Source organism: Salmo salar, chromosome ssa17, assembly GCF_905237065.1.
Source record: "Salmo salar chromosome ssa17, Ssal_v3.1, whole genome shotgun sequence".
Classification (NCBI taxonomy): Eukaryota; Metazoa; Chordata; class Actinopteri; order Salmoniformes; family Salmonidae; genus Salmo; species Salmo salar.
The window spans coordinates 16221168-16239918 of record NC_059458.1 but is presented as its reverse complement, the minus strand read 5'-3'; the positions used below and the strand labels follow the sequence as shown (position 1 = coordinate 16239918).

The 18751-nt window shown below is 41.5% G+C and overlaps 1 protein-coding gene across 2 annotated transcripts; it reads right to left on the bottom strand.

Annotated features, from left to right (window-relative positions):
* Positions 1-492: 492 nt before the first annotated feature.
* Positions 493-6486, bottom strand: LOC106575280 (SLIT and NTRK-like protein 5). 2 transcript variants are annotated; one of them, XM_014151706.2, is made up of 2 exons: positions 5747-6486; positions 493-4099 (listed from the first exon to the last, which is right to left on the bottom strand). In XM_014151706.2, exon 2 carries the CDS (start codon positions 4040-4042, stop codon positions 1439-1441), a length of 2604 nt encoding a protein of 867 aa, XP_014007181.1. In that variant the 5' UTR covers positions 4043-4099; positions 5747-6486; the 3' UTR covers positions 493-1438. The 2 variants fall into 2 exon arrangements, with proteins under 2 accessions (XP_014007181.1, XP_014007182.1); XM_014151707.2 differs by lacking the exon at positions 5747-6486 and adding an exon at positions 4847-4978.
* Between the last annotated feature and the right edge of the window lie 12265 nt (positions 6487-18751).

Below are 18751 nucleotides of genomic sequence, written 5' to 3'. Positions count from 1 at the left end.
CCAAGTGAGTTACACTGTCAACAGCCTAGGTTACATCGTTTCAGCCCATGACAGGGCCTCCACCGTTAGCCTGTGGACACTTGGCTATGATTCACCTCCTGTGACGGCTATGACATATTGACAGATACACTGAGTTTCGGGACCTTCTGTTCTCTAAAATGCTGCTTTCATTTTGGTCCGCTATAAAAAGGCTCACATGCACCCCTTCTGGAATAGGGCCCTGGAGGCTTGAAAGGAACACTTTCATATGTATTTTTTGGTGACTGTGATGTAATGTGTTTTTAACCCTATCAGAAGATGATCAGCACAAATGTTGATGTTTGCAATTGGAACCACTGTGATTATGAGGACACTGTCACAGGATCATTGATTGGAGCATATTGATCAAAATCCCATTGAAACACCAACTTCACTTGATTGGTACATGTTACATGTAGCTGCCTCCGTGAAGTATCGAACGATAGCCTTTCATTTTCCCCACAAGAACGTATATGAACCTGACATCATATTTATTGATGACATTAACATATTTTGGTCAATATAGTGCAATAAGTGCAAAGCAATTAAAACGAATGAAATTGATGAGGGAAAGAGAATTGCGAATGCTTGTATAAAAATAGGTGTTACATTAAAATATCAGTATTACACAACATAATTATTATTTCAATTATTATTCATGAATTTGATAACATATCAAGAATACATATTAAGAATGAATGCACATATTCATTTTTAATAGTAATCATCCTAATGATAGCTGTTTAAAGGCCCACTTGCCTTCCAACTCCAAAAAGTGCAGAAAGCATACAAAGACAACTTTTTTCTTCTTTAAATGACGCAGTCTTTCTTTAACATTGGGGGTGTGCCACCTTTTTTAAAAAAGCCACTTTTACAATGCAGTAAATGATATGGAACTACAAACATAAACGTTTACAGAGGATCATGGAATTTTGACACAGGTAATATTGATGAAGAATCAAAAGTTTTGAAAATACATGGCAGAGTATTCCAATAAATACTTACTTACAGACTAAAGCAGAGAATTGTCCTGCGCAGTTTGATGGAGACACTGCTGTACAGTGTTTTTTGTCAGATGGTGATTTATAAACATTTTTGTGATTCACAATATATGTATGGTTATATTCCTGAAAATGTAGTTGGGTAAGTTTACCTGTACACTTACATGTATGTGTATTCAATCTTCACCATATAAAAATAGATTCTAAATCACCAGTTAAGTAGAACAACTTGTGTATTCATCCAGTTAGGTTCAGAGAGAGACTGTCAGTTCCTGCAATGTAATTAAGAAATAAGAATAATAGAGTTTGGCACACCCCGTTTAATGCTTATTTTGTTGATGTGTCGTGCCAAGGCACCCTCAATATTGAGCCAGTACTTTTAAGGGGGGAAATCCTTCATATATGGGCAAATCTGTTGCTCAAAACTGACTGAAAGTGGTCTGTTTCTCAAGAACTTCGAGGTAGTCCGGCTCGACTTGAAGTTTCGCTTTTAGTTCCAAATATTCATTTCTGTTGGGCTCCACGTAAACAGTACTCGGCGCTGTGCCATAAAGCACTGTTTCTCGTATCCTCTCTGGGTGTAGGAACTGGCGTCTAACATCAAAGTTTGGGTTGTATGTGTAGGAGACAGGGCCAGTGTACTTGTATTCTAGACTGTTACCGGAGGGGGATTGGTTGTCCGCCTCTATGATGCCCCTGAAGAAGTGCTCAGCATTCTCTGCAGGGGAGGGGTCCTCGTGAGGCTCAATAGTGCTCACGCTATAAGTGGGACTTCTCATGTTGCTGTTCCTCTCCTCATCCACATCACTCCTATAAGTCACCTTCAATTCATGGAGGTCGCGGTAATCCTCGACTGTGTTGCCTTCCCTGGACCTGTAAATGGGATTTTTGCACATGTGGCCCATAGGGTGAGGGATGTACTCATACACGTGTCCTGCGGGGGCTTTGACTTTGGGGACGGTTCGGTTATTACTGTAAAGGCTGTACTGCAAATTAAACGAGCTCACGTCAGAGTTGTTGGTGCTGGTGCGGTCGCTCTGGGACTTTTTACGCTTTTTCACCACGACAACAAACAGCCCCGCCGCCACAAAGACGGACATGATGAACACGAGCAGCAGGCTGAGGATGAGAACAGAGAGAGGGACGACGCTGCTAGTGGGGTTAGATCTCTGGTAGGTTTCTGTGGTGGTGGCTCTGTCCAGCAGAGGCTCGTCAGAGGGGGGCGCTGTTGAGACGACTACGTCAGAGTAATCTGGACACAGCTGTTCAGACTGAATGGAACGCATATCAATCCCGCTGTGACGTTTGGGGGTCTCACATTTAACCTCATTAACAACGGTGCCTGCACTGAGCTGCTCGAGCCATATCTTCATGCCGACGACGTCACACGAGCAATCCCATGGGTTTTCAATCAGATCTATCTGCAACAGCAATTTTAACTGATCTAACACACCGCTCACAGGCAGGTTTTGGAAGTGGTTACTGCGGAGATTAAGTCTAGAGAGGGACAGACCAGTAAAGATCCCCGCTGGTAAGGTTTTCAGAAGGTTATTGTTGAGGAAAAGTAGCTGAAGGTTTGGCACAAACCGGAACGTGCCCCCTACAATCTCACGGATTTTGTTGTATTCTAAGTAGAGATACTGCAAACTCTGCAGGCCAAAAAACATCTCTGCTGTAAGCCTGTCGATTAGATTACCATTTAAATACAGCCTACGCAGGTTGGTTAAATCCCCAAAAGCTCTGTCTTGGATGAGGGATATCCTATTGTTTCCTAGGTGAAGCAAATCCAATCCGGTAGCCTCCAAGAAATCAGATCTGCGTACCACAGGAATGTAATTCCCCGTGAGGTACATTTTTTTGGGATTGTATGGCTTGGGCTTCAGGTCAGATATGTTCTCAATCTTTCTCTCCTGGCAGTTGACATTTAGTCCAAGATCAGCAATCTGCAGATTACACGTACAGGTGGTGGGACAGTCCAAAGGCACAGGAGATTTGGTCTGATAAGCAATGATGGGGCCATAGTTGTAAGGGTTAGCTGGAATCCGGGAGGTGGGCTTTGACCTGGTTCGGTTTGATTGACGGGTGCCCTTGGTAGGCCTTGACGACGCCTTGAAAGCATTCGACGAGGTGGCTGAGGCCGTCACCGAAGCTGGCGTGGTTTGGAAATATCCATTGGTGCTGAGGGGGGGAGGGGGACGCATTTCATATTCAGAGATTGCTCGGCGGGGACACAGCTCCTGTTTGGAGACCTCGTCCAGGTCTCTGCCATGCAGCCTGAACGGCGTCTCACAGACCACCTCCCCCACTAAAGCTGTGTACGATATGCTCTCCAGCCAAGCTTTCAGGGCAATGAGCTCACATGAGCAATTCCATGGGTTTTCCTCAAGTTGTAATTCCACCACTTTGTCCATGTGCTCCAGGAGCCCAATGTAAGGAAACATTTTCAACCGGTTGCCCCTGAGGTCCAGATGTGTCAAGGGAACATTCCGGAAAATGTTGGTAGGCAGAGCAGAGAGCAAATTGTCATTCAAAATCAGAACTGTGAGCTGATGCAATTTACTCAGGGCATTGGGCTCTATATTGGTGATGTAATTGTAATCAATCTGAAGGTATTCCAAACTCTCCAGGCCGACAAACGTATCATCCCTTAGGACGTCTATCTTGTTGTTGTTCAAGTGTAATCTCTTTAATCCCTGGAGTCCATTGAAAGCACCCGTTTCCACTTCATCGATAGCATTGTTGCCTAAATGCAATATGGTCGCCCCAGTGTAGTTGATGAAGTCGTTGAGGGACAGTTTCTTTAAGAGGTTCCCTGTCAGCAGAAGGTGGTACATTGAAAAATGCACCGGGCTTATTTCTGTCAGTCTGATGATCCCTCTATTCTCGCAGCTTACCGTCAGTATCCCTTCCTTCTCTTCGCATGTACATAGATTCCTACAGATCTCCCCGTAATTGTCGTACATCTCGACCAGACTCAGAGATGCTGCGATCAGAAGGATTATTTTCAGTATCCAGATATGCATTTTCGAGGGAGAAGGTGCCCCAGCTCACTGAAGTATGGTGCCAGTATGGGGTGTCATCTAGAAGAGAAAGGCAGGCATTGTCTGTTTAATGAACATCTTGTGTTAAGTGGAACATCCCTGCATGTAGTGGTTACAAAGAGCTATACACTTGTGGATAGAGACATAATACACTTTGTAAAGCATTTTAGGTAACTAATTGCAAAAACATGTTTGGAGTTTTATGTGCATAAGAAAGAGCAGAAATCTGGACAGAGTTGCAAACACAATATAGTTATGCCATAAACATTTGTTGCAGCTAAAATGCCACATTCAGTACAGTTCCATTATTATGTATTCAGCTACAGCATCATATCTCAACATCGTATAGACATCTGAAAATGAAATAAATCTCCATGCGAAATATTGATGACATGCAGTGCATATTGGTGAATGTCATAGAAGAGAGTACAGCCTATGCATGTGTTTCTTTGAAAATAGAACAAGCAGGTTGATTATAGCCGCCTTTGGGTTGGTGATGTGCGATTTTGAAATCTATCGATGCATTCAAATGGCTTGCAAACTAAACCCACTAGCCATCTGCGGCATTTATACAAAATCCATTGCCATTTCAAATTCTATTCCCCGAAGATTCCACCAAAGAGTTAATCTTGAGACAATGTTCACATTTAATCGATGCGACCAAGGATTAAAATATATATTTTATAAATCGAATGGAACAAAATTCCGTTGTTTAGTTTAGAATTAATTATATATTTTTTAAATAGGATACGAGCAATCCTATGGAAAGACCAATCTCCTACTCACCCTGCAGATCCGACGATTTGCGAACCGCCGGGTATCAATCATTATCATCAGATATCCGGAGATATTTTGTTAATAAATTATAAATAGGCTAGTCGTGGTCATTATGGGAGGTGTTCATCCTCCACACTGCATTTAATACTCAGTGCCTCTCCCGGGCGCCCAAGTTGATTAAAAGCAATGCACTGCTTCCTTTTTATAATAAACGCTCCATATAAGAATCTCAATTCTTGTTCAAATAATCTCTCTCCCTTTCTCCTCCCCCCGCCCCCCCCCCACCCCCACCCACAAACGCGCGCACCACTCACGCAATCACACACACACACACACACACACAAGTTATATCTGTGACAAAATCGAGAAAATAGAAAAAGCTATCGGCCTGGAGGTCCGATTTTGTGGGTGTAGTCATCCTAATATGATCAGAGTTTATGGTAGACTAATAGGCTATGTTTAACGAAAGGACATTGGATTTATACCGATGAAGAATGTATTGCATTCCATATTTTGTTAGTCTGTTGCCTATGTAGGCCATTTACCACTAATTCATTCAATCAAAATAGGCCTACAATGAACGATAATGAGGCATTGCAATGATTTCATGAATTGCGCATTCATTCATCACCTTGAAGGACACTGAGTAGCCCCCAAAAAAGTTATGCAATGGAAATGTCAATTTATTATATCTACCAGTAAACGCGGATGTATATTATTGGCACTTTAATCAAATCCACCCGTTTCATCGTTTTTAATTTAGATTCAACCAACTTGAATACAGCTGTAAGAGCTGTATGGGGATAAATCATTTTCTGGACCATGGACAACTCCCCAACTCAAGAATTAGCTTCCCCTGAAATGAGCAATACAGCACTGTATCTCAGACAGAAAATCCGCTGTCCTTACCATGTTGAATCTTGTCAATGCGAAAGCATTCCAACTACCTTCCGCTGTTGACCATCCTGTCCTATGGTAATGTGGAACCTGTGATTTTCCTTCCTTTTTACCCGCTGTAAAATCCTCAAAGTAGAGCCACGGCGGTCTTTAGCTCCAAATCTCTGGCAATGGATTGCACAAACTGTCTCATTCACGCCTGCAACGTGACGATCAGCGCGACAAAAAAAAAGCGGGTTCTTGAATTTCTCACAGCGAATCTTGGTCTCTCCTTGTGGAATGGAATCAAAGAAAAGTAATAATTTCATATGGGAAAAAGTGTAATAAGCCGAACTGCAAAACATCAGATACATCCATTTCAACCGAGATCTCCCTCTGTAGCATGCGCGCCGGGGATTCGGTGGAAAGGCACGAATCCCTTTGTATCTTGTGAGTGGTACGGCTTGTATTGCGTTGTGAGTAGATCTACCCAAGATCCGTATTTTTTTTCTCAGCGTTGACCGCACAATTTGACTGAATATGTATGCGCATCTTAGATAGTTGACTTTAATTCAACATTGTCTGACGAAATAATATGATGTCCTTCCTATGTCTCTGCGCAATCAATTATGCGTTTTTTGTACTGCCAATGTTTCAACTGGTGGAACGTGGATCAAGGTTGGCGCAGCGTACACAATATGTATAGTCAATATTAATTTCCATTCTTTGGAGGCTGAAAGAATAATATAATATGTATGAATGTCCCCACCCCTAATGTATATAGCGAGCAAAACATGCATGTTGTCAATATTTAGATGCTATTTGTGGTGTAGTACCTCATGGGAGGGGGGTGTCGTGAGAGTGAGAAAGACCTATAGAGGGCAGTACAATGCGATGAAACATACTTTTTGACTGTGTACTGTACACATTGCCAGGCAATAAGGCTGCATTTACACAGGCAACCCAATTTTGATATTTTTTGCCACTAATTTGACCAATTTGATCAGATCAGAAATGGGCTGCCAGTGAGAAATGCTGTGACAACATGGCAACAGGTGTTGTTCATGTGGCATGTTAAGGTCAGTGTGTGGGTAGAGTCCAAGCGTGGCCCGAGGATGTGTGTGTGTGTGTGTGTGTGTGTGTGTGTGTGTGTGTGTGTGTGTGTGTGTGTGTGTGTGTGTGTGTGTGTGCGTGTCATAGAACACAGCCTATGAGACATACAGTATAACCTAGTTGTAGTTGAGGGTAGCTAAAACTCTCTTTGGTAGGGATAACTGCCTGCACCTAACTTAAACCTCAGGCATGCCTAAACCATATGGTTTGGGTAAGTGTTTCAAGTCATGGCAATTTACTGTATATACAGGTAATCTGTTCACACAATTCTAAATTGCATGTATTTTATAAATTAATTCAACAATTATAACAACCAAAACATTTGGGGCTGATTTCCTAAAAAAAAATATTAAGCATAATCCTGAACTGAGAAGCATGTTTAACCGAGATTATTACTGAAAAGTACATTCTAGTCCAAGCCTAGGCTAAATCTGGGTCTGGTAAACTGGGTTTTTCCATTACAGCACCAGTGGTTCGCCAGTGATCATATTCATGTTAGCTCTATTGTATTTGGGGGGGGGAACTGTGTTTCCAGTTAGCTAGGGCTGACTAGGGCTGACTTAACATTGAGGACTTGACACTGAGGACTTGTGTAGAGCAGAATCAACAACATCTGCATCATCAAGACAGTTGCTTTGTGAGAAGGTGTTAACCGTAGATGGTGTTAACCCATGTTCACAGTTAGCCATTGCTATGTAAATGAAAGATGAAAAGTATCAATGGCCTGGACTTGGCCGCAAGTTAGAGCAGGTCCACGGAGGCCATGGTACAGTGAGACACTATTCCCAGGGGTTGGAGGTGGCAACACAAAAGTCTGAGCCTTTTAGGTAAAACACCGTGGTAAATCCTTAGTGGAAATAAGCCATTAGAGTCTGAACTGTTTGAATTCATAAACGTTTTGCCTGGTGCCTATTCAATAGTCATGTTTGTGGTTTATCTGTCCATTGGCTAACAAAGACAGGCGATTGGCAAATTAAGTTTGAAAAAGTCTTTGCAACCATATGCGTGTTAGCTCTGCCAGGGGTAAAGTCCAATTATACCTTGAGAGCCATTGAGCAAGCAATGTATACATATAATTAAATCTAGCATATGGAGGGGGCTGGCATGTACAAACAGATCTTCCCATTAGTCTACATTGTATTACGTATCCATAAGTCAACTCCTATACCCTCCTTAGTGACGAAACACAACTGTAAGCTGATGTGTCATATAGGCGGCTTCCAAATTAGCCGTGGAGATGCATTAAATTATCTGAACGTTTCTGGCTGGCTAATCACATTAACAATACGTTAACAGTAAGTTGCCTGTTGTGAAGGACAAATCTCACAATCTTTGGCGCCCAGCTGGAAATCCAGTTAAAGAAGTCATTGTCGTGATAGCGTGGCGCGGTGGCAGTGGTGTCTTCCCAATGGAAAGCACTTTGGCTGGCTCCCCTGAGAAGAATCATGACATCAAAATAGCAGTCGTTTTTTCATTACCTCCTCTGATGGAGAAGATACAAGTGACGTGTGTGTGTGTGTGTGTGTGTGTGTGTGTGTGTGTGTGTGTGTGTGTGTGTGTGTGTGTGTGTGTGTGTGTACGTAAGAGAGAGAGAGAGGGAGATAGAGAGAAAGAAGGAGAGAAAGAGAGAGAGAGTGAGCGAGGGGGATAGATATGTGTACATGCGATCATTTTAAAAGAAACAGTAGCAGTATTATTCAAATCAGGGTGTGTGTTTGTGTGTGCGTGTGTGTGTGTAGGCCTTTGTATCTACTCTACAGCAGATGCATCTATGCCATCCTGCCTGTTAACAGACAAAAAATAATAATAATTATACACAGGCACTACAGATTTAGTAATTGCTTTGAAATGGGAGCACATACGGCTGCTTGGCCGACATGAAATTAGTGTGCTTACAGTTTGTAGAATTAGGTACCTATAAGCACTACCTGGAAAGCTCATCCTAATGATCACCTAGTAAATAATGACTATGCCAGTGGAGGCTGCTGAGGGGAGGACTGCTCATAATAATGTCTGGAACGGCACAAATGGAATGGCATCAAACACTTAGAAACTATGTGTTATATACCATTCCACTCATTCCACTTCAGCCATTACTACGAGCCCATCCTCCTAAATGAAGGTGCCACCAACCTCCTGTGCTATGCACACACTATCATACCCAATCAAAATAACAAGTAGTAAAGATCTGATATCATTGGGATGTGATGCTACAAAGTACTAAACCCAATGCCTATGCATAATGAGATCAGATGAAGAGCCCAACGCTTGTGCTTAATGGTATGTGGGATTATCTCAGTGCATTATACAGTATGTGCTGTGTTTCTATGTCACACATTACTGTTTGCATTGACAGCTTTAGCACCTAGACTGTCACGTCCTGACCCTAGTAAGATGTCATTTTCTATAGTAGAGTAGGTCAGGGCGTGACAGGGGGTGTTTTGTGTTTTTCTATGTTTTGTATTTCTATGTTTATGTCCTAGGTTTCTATTTCTATGTTGTTGTTTTTTGGGTTGATCTCCAATGGAGGCAGCTGGTCCTCGTTGTCTCTGATTGGAGATCATATTTAAGTAGGGGTTTTTCTTCCTGGGTTTTTGTGGGTTATTATATTTTGAGTAGTGTTTGTTTCTCTCTGCGTCACGGTTGGTTGTTTTGTCATATTCAGTTATTTATGTATTGTAAAGTTTCACGGATTAAATAAATATGTGGAACTACAACCACGCTGCACTTTGGTCTGCTACTTTCGACAGCCGTGACATAGACAGTCTGAGTCAAGATTTGTGATGCTTATAGAAGAAGAAAAAAATATATAAAACTCTTACCACTGTTGTCCTTGAGTTATCCTTTTGGGACCAGAATACTAACATTCAATAGATGGATTTATATTACCAGCTAGTTCTCCATTTCTCAAGACAATGTTGACCATTTGCTATGGTTCTTCGTGTAAATACTGATGTTAATCATTGAATGTCAATGTCATGTGGATGGCATGTATAAAGGGATAATGAAGAGATGCGGTGGTGAATTCATTAATAGGATACATGGGGTGGGACTAAACTGTTTGAGCAACTGCACATTCATTTTCATTCAATTGCAGCGCACGTCTCGAATAACAAACAGTAATTCCAGCTCAATAAATGTTACCGATTTCTGGAAAAAACACTTTAGGTTAACTGATTATTTGATTGATGGGTTAGCTGGATTGCTTAGAGTAATTGATCATCTAAATGCACCACAATTAATAGTGTATGCCTTACTTACGTGACTTTGGTTTCTTAACAGTGGAATGGCGCCATTCATTTTCCTTCAACTGTGGCAAATACAGTGCCTTCAGAAAGTATTCACACCCCTTGACTTTTTTCACATTTTGTTGTGCTACAGCCTGAATTAAAAAATGGATTACATCTTGATGTTGTGTCACTGGCCTACACACAGTAACCCATTATGTCAAATTGAAATTATGTTTTTAGAAATTTGTACAAATTAATTCAAAATGAAAAGCTGAAATCTCTTGAGTCAATAAGTATTCAACCCCTTTGTTATGGCAAGCCTAAATAAGTTCAGGAGTACAATTTTGCTTAACAAGTCACATGTGTGCAATGATAGTGTTTACTGAATGCCTACCTGATCTCTGTACCCCACACATACAATAATATGTAAGGTCCCTTAGGTGAGTATAGCTCATTATTGGCTAATAACACACACACACAACAACATGCAGCTTTTGCTGAGGGTCCCGGCAGAAAAATGTTTAGATTTTGTGTCACTTCCCAAGTGAGTTACACTGTCAACAGCCTAGGTTACATCATTTCAGCCCATGACAGGGCCTCCACCGTTAGCCTGTGGACACTTGGCTATGATTCACCTCCTGTGACGGCTATGACATATCGACAGATACACTGAGTTTCGGGCCCTTCTGTACTTTAAAATGCTGCCTTCATTTTGGGCGGCTATATAAAAGAAAACTCACATGCCGTCTGGAATAAGGCCCTGGAGTCTTGAAAGGAACACTTTCATATTTCTTTTTTTTGTGACCGTATGTTGATTGGCGCTATTGATGGCGTTGCAAAAATGAATTTTGATTAATGTCATGTGTTTTTAACCCTATCAAAAGATGATCAGCACCAATGTTGATGTTTGCAATTGGAACCACTATGGTTATGAGGACACCCTCACAGGATCATTGATTGAAGCATATTGATCAAAATCCCATTTAAACACCAACTTCTCTTGATTGGTACATGTTACATGCAGCTGCCTTTGTGAAGTATCGAACAATAGCGTTTCATTTTCCCCACAATAACATAGATGAACCTGACATCATATTTATTGATGAGATTAATATATTTTGGTCAATATAGTGCATTAAGTGCAAAGCAATTAAAACAAATGAAATTGATTAGGGAAAGAGAAGTAATTGATCATCTAGATGCACCACAAATTAGTGTATGCCTTACGTGACTTTGGTTTCTCAGCAGTGGAATGGCACCATCCATTTTATTTCAACAGTGGCAAATACAATGCCTTCAGAAAGTATTCACAACCCTTGACTTTTTCCACATTTTGTTGTTTTACAGACCAAATGTAAATGGATTACACTGAGATTGTGTGTCACTGGCCTAAACACAATATCCCAAATTGTCAAATTGGAATTATGATTTTAGAAATTTGTACATATTATTTAACAATCGAAAGTGTTTTGAGTCAATAAGTATTCAACACCTTTGTTATGGCAAGCCTAAATAAGTTCAGGAGTGAAGATGTACTTAACAAGTCACATAATAAGTTGCATGGACTCACTATGTGCGCAATGATAGTGTTTAACATGATTTTTTAATGCCTACCTGATCTCTGTACCTCACACCTACAATTATCTTAGATCAGCTTGAAAATCTATGGCAAGACATGAAAATGTCTGTCTAGCAATGATCAAGAACCAACTCGACAGAGCTTGAAGAATAAAACAAAAATGTACATGCAAATATTGTATAATCCAGGTGTGCAAAGCTCTTAGAGACTTACCCAGAAAGACTCACTGCCAAAGGTGATTGTAACATGTATTGACTCAGGGGTGTGAATACTTATGTAAATAGGATATTTCTGCATTTCATTTTCAATAAATGAGCAAACATTTCTAAAAACGACTTAATCCATTTTGAAATCAGGCTGTAACACAACAAAATGTGGAATAAGTCAAGGGGCATGAATATTTTCTGAAGGCACTGTACAACACATCAATAAAGTTAGCGCCTGAAATGTGTAGATCACTTCTTTACTCTCTGTTTACATTTTTCTGGCAGTTCATTTGCCACATTTACTTTAGCGCTAATCAAAAGCATCAAATCTAACCCTCAGCATTTATCAGGCCTGAGAGGATGTACAGTACAGTTCTGGAGTGGATTCCCATTGTATTGCATCTTCAGACAGCTAAGATTGATTACCAAAGAGCAGGGATGTTTCGCAGGGGGCTTTCCTTTGTTTTTTTTCCTCACAGGTTCCTCTACAGGTCTAAGGGAAGGTCATTTAAAAATGTTGAATCGGTTAGATGCCAACTTACCTGGGGCTATAATGAAGAGAGCTGCTGACGACAGCGTTAAGTGCATCCACAGTATCAACAGTATGAACGAGTGAATTAATTGAATTATGAGCTCTCATGCAGAGTAACAAAGCGGTGAACCGGAAACAAGTTCACCCCTCATAGACTTCAGCTCCAGTAGGCCCTAGGTTAAAAAAAGATACACAACAGTCCAAAACAATACAAACAACATATTTTCACCATAACTCTGGACATAGAAATCTCCAATGTTTACAATGTTGACATTTTCAGAAATAGAAACTTAGAGTTAACTTGCTGAGGCTTGGGTATTTGGATAGAGTATCAGGACTGAGCGTCCATACAGAAAACTCATATGTCATAAACTATATTTACATATATGTTCAGAACATATTCATAAACTGTTTAACTTGAGCACATCATAGAATATGTATGTAAATATATTTGAATATCTATGTAAATTAAATATATTTTTGTGCCACATCATGATACATCATGCTGAATTGTAATGTTGAGTCTATGGACCTCTGTTTCCTTGGCATTAGGTTCCCAAAGTGGGGTTTGCATGCAAAATTTGAAAATAATTTATGCAGCTATTGAGGCTACTTGCTAATTATGAAACAATGTAAGATTAGCTATGTTAATATCGAAAAGAGACACATGAACCTAGAACATATTGCTCCCGAGCTGTCAATCCCAATTTGAAATTATCCAGAGCCCCGCCCCCAGCCCACCTCCAACTGACAGAGCAGCAGTTGCAGTTTAGAATTTTCAGTTGTCAGTGCCCAAAATCTTTCTCATTGATAATAGCATTTTATTTTATTATTTAATCATAACATCGATTTAAAATATGTTTTTAAACTAGCGGGTCTAACTGCCTAAAAGAAAGAGTTTTCACCGAGCTAGCTAACACAGCTAGTTAGCTAGCTAGCTCCTTTAGCTTGTCCACACAACATGCAGTGTGACTGACCAAGGCAAGAAATTCTTTGGTTAGTTAATATGTCATGTAGCTACAGTACAGGTATGTGTTAGATGTAATCTAATTGCCAAAGCTAGCTAGTTAATGTTAAATGTTGCTTCCCAAGCAATGCATTGCTTGCTAGCTAGCTAGGTTTGTAGTGAGGGCTGGGTTTCTCTGACAGCAATATAGTTAGAACTGGCTAGTTAGCTACATTATTTCACGCTAAAAATACAAATCTTTCTGGTCTGGAGCCTCAACAGCTAATATAAGTTAGTATGTTGTATCATTTAGCTAGTTAGCTCCTGAACATTAACCCCTTATTCTTCATCTTGTGTGGAATTGATTTACTGACTCTATGTCTATGCATTATCCACGGGGTAATTGCAATTTGTGTGTCTGACGATGGACATCGGAGCTTAAGGAATCTACATGGTAAGTATACATTTGATGTTCATGAACATTAACCCCTAATTCTATATCTTGTGTGAAATTGTTTCACTGACTCTGTCTCTGCATTATCCACAGGGCAGTTGTCAACTTGTGAGCCTGTAAATGGACACTGGAGGTTAAGGAATCTGCATTGTAAGTATCAATTTCATGTTCATGAACATTTGTCACAACCTGATTTGGTCGGGGTGCATTGTAGTTAAGCCATACCCTAACCCTTTCCCTAACCTTAACCTAATTCTCCTAACCTGTCATGTAAATTCACCTAACTTGGCTAGTTAATTCACCTAACCTGCTACTATGTTAATTATCATTACCTGCCAATTTAGTTATCCTAACCTGTAATTCACCTAACCTACCACTGGGGCCAACGTAACCATTGCTAACAGTGGAGGTGTAATGAATACTCAGGGAGAAAAATGTGTAGATTCACGCGCAGAGTGCCACAGATGTTTATTAAGCCTTCACAGAAGGCAGGAATTGTGGTCACAGGCAGGCAATGGTCAAACACAGGTAGGCAGTCAAAAACAAACAATACCTCATAACCATAAAAACAGAAAGAACTGAACTACATTTACATTTAAGTCATTTAGCAGACGCTAAAATTGGTGCATTCACCTTATGATAACCAGTGGAACAACCACTTTACAATAGTGCATCTAAATCTTTTTTTTTTTTTTTGGGGGGGGTTTGAAGGATTACTTTATCCTATACCAGGTATTCCTTAAAGAGGTGGGGTTTCAGGTGTCTCCGGAAGGTGGTGATTGACTCCGCTGTCCTGGCGTCGTGAGGGAGCTTGTTCCACCATAGGGGTGCCAGAGCAGCGAACAGTTTTGACTGGGCTGAGCGGGAACTGTGCTTCCTCAGAGGTAGGGAGGCGAGCAGGCCAGAGGTGGATGAGCGCAGTGCCCTCGTTTGGGTGTAGGGACTGATCAGAGCCTGAAGGTACGGAGGTGCCGTTCCCCTCACGGCTCCGTAGGCAAGCACCATGGTCTTGTAGCGGATGCGAGCTTCAACTGGAAGCCAGTGGAGAAAGCGGAGGAGCGGGGTGACGTGAGAGAACTTGGGAAGGTTGAACACCAGACGGGCTGCGGCGTTCTGGATGAGTTGTAGGGGTTTAATGGCACAGGCAGGGAGCCCAGCCAACAGCGAGTTGCAGTAATCCAGTCGGGAGATGACAAGTGCCTGGATTAGGACCTGCGCCGCTTCCTGTGTGAGGCAGGGTCGTACTCTGCGAATGTTGTAGAGCATGAACCTACAGGATCGGGTCACCGCCTTGATGTTAGTGGAGAACGACAGGGTGTTGTCCAGGGTCACGCCAAGGTTCTTAGCACTCTGGGAGGAGGACACAATGGAGTTGTCAACCGTGATGGCGAGATCATGGAACGGGCAGTCCTTCCCCGGGAGGAAAAGCAGCTCCGTCTTGCCGAGGTTCAGCTTGAGGTGGTGATCCGTCATCCACACTGATATGTCTGCCAGACATGCAGAGATGCGATTCGCCACATGGTTATCAGAAGGGGGAAAGGAGAAGATGAATTGAGTGTCGTCTGCATAGCAATGATAGGAGAGACCATGTGAGGATATGACAGAGCCAAGTGACTTGGTGTATAGTGGGAATAGTAGAGGGCCTAGAACAGAGCCCTGGGGGACACCAGTGGTGAGAGCACGTGGTGCGGAGACAGATTCTCGCCATGCCACCTGGTAGGAGTTAAGCTTACGTTGCAAAAATGTTATTTACTAAAATGACTAAAATGATACAGTACTGCTGGCTGGTGAAGTAGGCCAGCTAGCAGTGGCTGCATTGTTGACTTTGTTTGAAAGTGTAGCTGGCTAGGTAACCTCGATAGTTTCAGTACTACACCTTATCATGATACAAAGGCAACTATGTAGCTAGCTAACATAGCACTAATCAAGACGTTCCTTTGTAATGTATTTAGTTTCTACAATGCTGCTCGTCGGTAATAGTTGGCTAGGTTTGGAAAAATGGCGTCGCGGGGGACAAAAATAGCTGGCTAGCTAACCTCGATAATTACTCTAAACTACACAATTATCAAACTATGACAAAGACAACTATGTAGCTAGCTAACACTGCACTAGTCAAATCGTTCCGTTGTAATGTATTAGTTTCTACAGTGCTGCTAGTCGGTAAAGGTTGGCTAGCTAGCAGTGGGTTTGATGATGACTAGGTGTGTTGACTAAGTCTGGAATCTGGAGAACGGCGTCACGTCGCGGCGCGGCTGGCTAGCTAACCTCGATAATTACTCTAAACTACACAATTATCTTAGATACAAAGACAGCAAAGACAACTATGTAGCTAGCTAACACTACACTAATCAAGTCGTTCCGTTGTAATCTAATAGTTTCTACAGTGCTGCTAGTCGGTAGAAGTTGGCTAGCTAGCAGTGTTGACTAAGTTAGGAGAACGAGTCGCGGAGGATGAAAATAGCTGGCTAGCTAACCTCGATAATTACTCTAAACTACACAATTATCTTTGATACAAAGACGGCTATGTAGCTAGCTAATTCATACAATTGATAATTGTATGAACATGTGCACCACAAAAGAGCTATAATCTCGGGACCCAGAACCGAGTAAATTCTGTGTGCGCCTTTTGTCTGTGACGTGACACTACTAAATAGGGACCTGATGAGATCAGGTGAGAAACAATCAAGTAAAAACAAGTCAAATCAATGAACAAAAATGAAAGACAGGAATATATTCCAGAACACAAAGAAACAGTGCTACGTTCAAGAACACAACGAAAAAGAACACAAGGTTGACTAATGAATGAAAAGCAGAACCTTACAGGAGGCCAACCAAATCAGGTAGCCCAACTTCATAGGGTAGTCACAAAATAACACCTAATTCTTCATCTTGTGTTGATTTTTTTCACTGACTCTCTGTCACAATATCCTCCGAGTAACTGTCATCTTGTTTAAAGACCTTATTTTCCGTTCATATTTGCCTCTATCCTGACTAGTCTCCCAGTCCCTGCCACTGAAAAACATCCTCACAACATGATGCTGCCACCACCAGGCTTCACAGTAGAGATGGTGCCAGGTTTCCTCCAGATGTGATGTTTGGCATTCAGGCCAAAGAGTTCAATCTTGGTTTCATCAGACCAAAGAAATTGATTTCTCATGGTCTGAGAGTCCTTTAGGTGCCTTTTGTCAAACTCCAAGCGGGCTGTCATGTGCCTTTTACTGAGGAGAGGCTTCCGTCTGGCCACTCTACCATAAAGGCCTGATTGGTGGAGTGCTGCAGAGATGTTTGTCCTTCTGGAAGGTTCTCCCATCTACAGAGAGGAACTCTGCAGCTCTGTCAGACTGATCATCAGGTTCTTGGTCACCTCCCTGACCAAGGCCCTTCTCTCCAGATTACCCAGTTTGGCCGGGGCGGCCAGCTCTAGGAAGAGTCTTGGTGGTTCCAACCTTCTTCCATTTAAGAATGATGGAGGTCACTGTGTTCTTGGGGAGCTTCAATGCTGCAGAAATGTTTTGGTACCCTTCCCCAGATCTTTGCTTAGACACAATGCTTAGACAATTCCTTCGACCTCATGGCTTGGTTTTTGCTCTGACATGCATTGTCAACTATGGGACCTTATATAGACAGGTGTGTGCCTTTCCAAATCATGTCTAATCAATTTAATTGAACACAGGTGGACTCGAATCATTGCAAGGATGATCAATGGAAACAGGATGCACCTGAGCTCAATTTCCAGTCTCATAGCAAAGGGTCTGAAAACTTCTGTAGATAAGGTATTTCGTTTTTTTGTTTTTAATACATTTTCAAAAATGTATAAAAATCTGTTTTCGCTTTGTCATTATGAGGTATTGCGTTCAGATTGCTGAGGATATTGTTTTATTTAATCCATTTTAGAATAAGGCTGTAACGTACATTTTTGGGGGAAAAAGTCAAGGTGTCTGAATACTTTCCGAAGGCACTGTATATGGACATATGTGACCAACTGGCTCAATTCAGTCTTATGTATCACAATTTGAAATTGTGTTTTTACAATGGATAAAAGTAGAGACTCAGAGCTACAAAATGTTAGACGATACACTACAGTTGAGGAACAATGGGAAAGTTATCTTTTGAAAGTTGATAAACTTGTAAACTCACGTTTGAGAAAATGGTCTTTGAATGTTTTGGTACTACTAGTGGAGAGCTCTTCTTTGTCTACACCCTTTCAGCATCGTTCACACCCTGTTAAGCTTTAGCCCCACCAATCTCTTTAAGGGTTGATCTGAGCATTCTGTACTAACAACAGTGGTCAAGCACCCAAGCTAACTTGCTAGCTACTTCTAGACAAATGAGAGAACAGCTCACTGAACATTACTCGCCCTAGCAGAGCTGGTTAGGCTGTTATGTTATCCAGAGCGTTGGTGACTGTAACTGTGCTGCTGGCAACAATTTATTTACGCTTTTTTACCGACGTTTACTGACACCGGCCATATTCAACGGGTGTTGAGCATTCGTAAATTCATCAGTTATTCTGCACTCTGGCACACTCAGACGAGAGTGCTCTTAAATCAGAGTAGATGACCAGACTGAATTTACGAACGCACCCGAAATGGTTACTTGCATAGTAGAGTCTTTTGTTAAGACATGTAGCTAGCTAGGTAAATAATGAACCATAATCCCAACTCATGAATTTACTTCCCTTCATGAATCTGCAGGTAGCTAACCACCCAGGTTCAATGTTAGCTAACTAACATTAGGCTATAGCTAGCCAAGCAAATGGCTCTGAGATACGAATAATAAGATCATACACGTAACGTTAGCTAGCGAGCCAGCCAGCTAACATTACACTTTAACTTGAAATGAAACCACTTTCTGTCAAATTTAGAAACGTGTAATATCTGAAAATGTAGCCAGCTAGACTATCTTACCCGTATTCATCATTCATAGATGGACGCGTCTCCTGTTGGATGCCATGGTTGCCGTTAGTTTGAAGATGTAG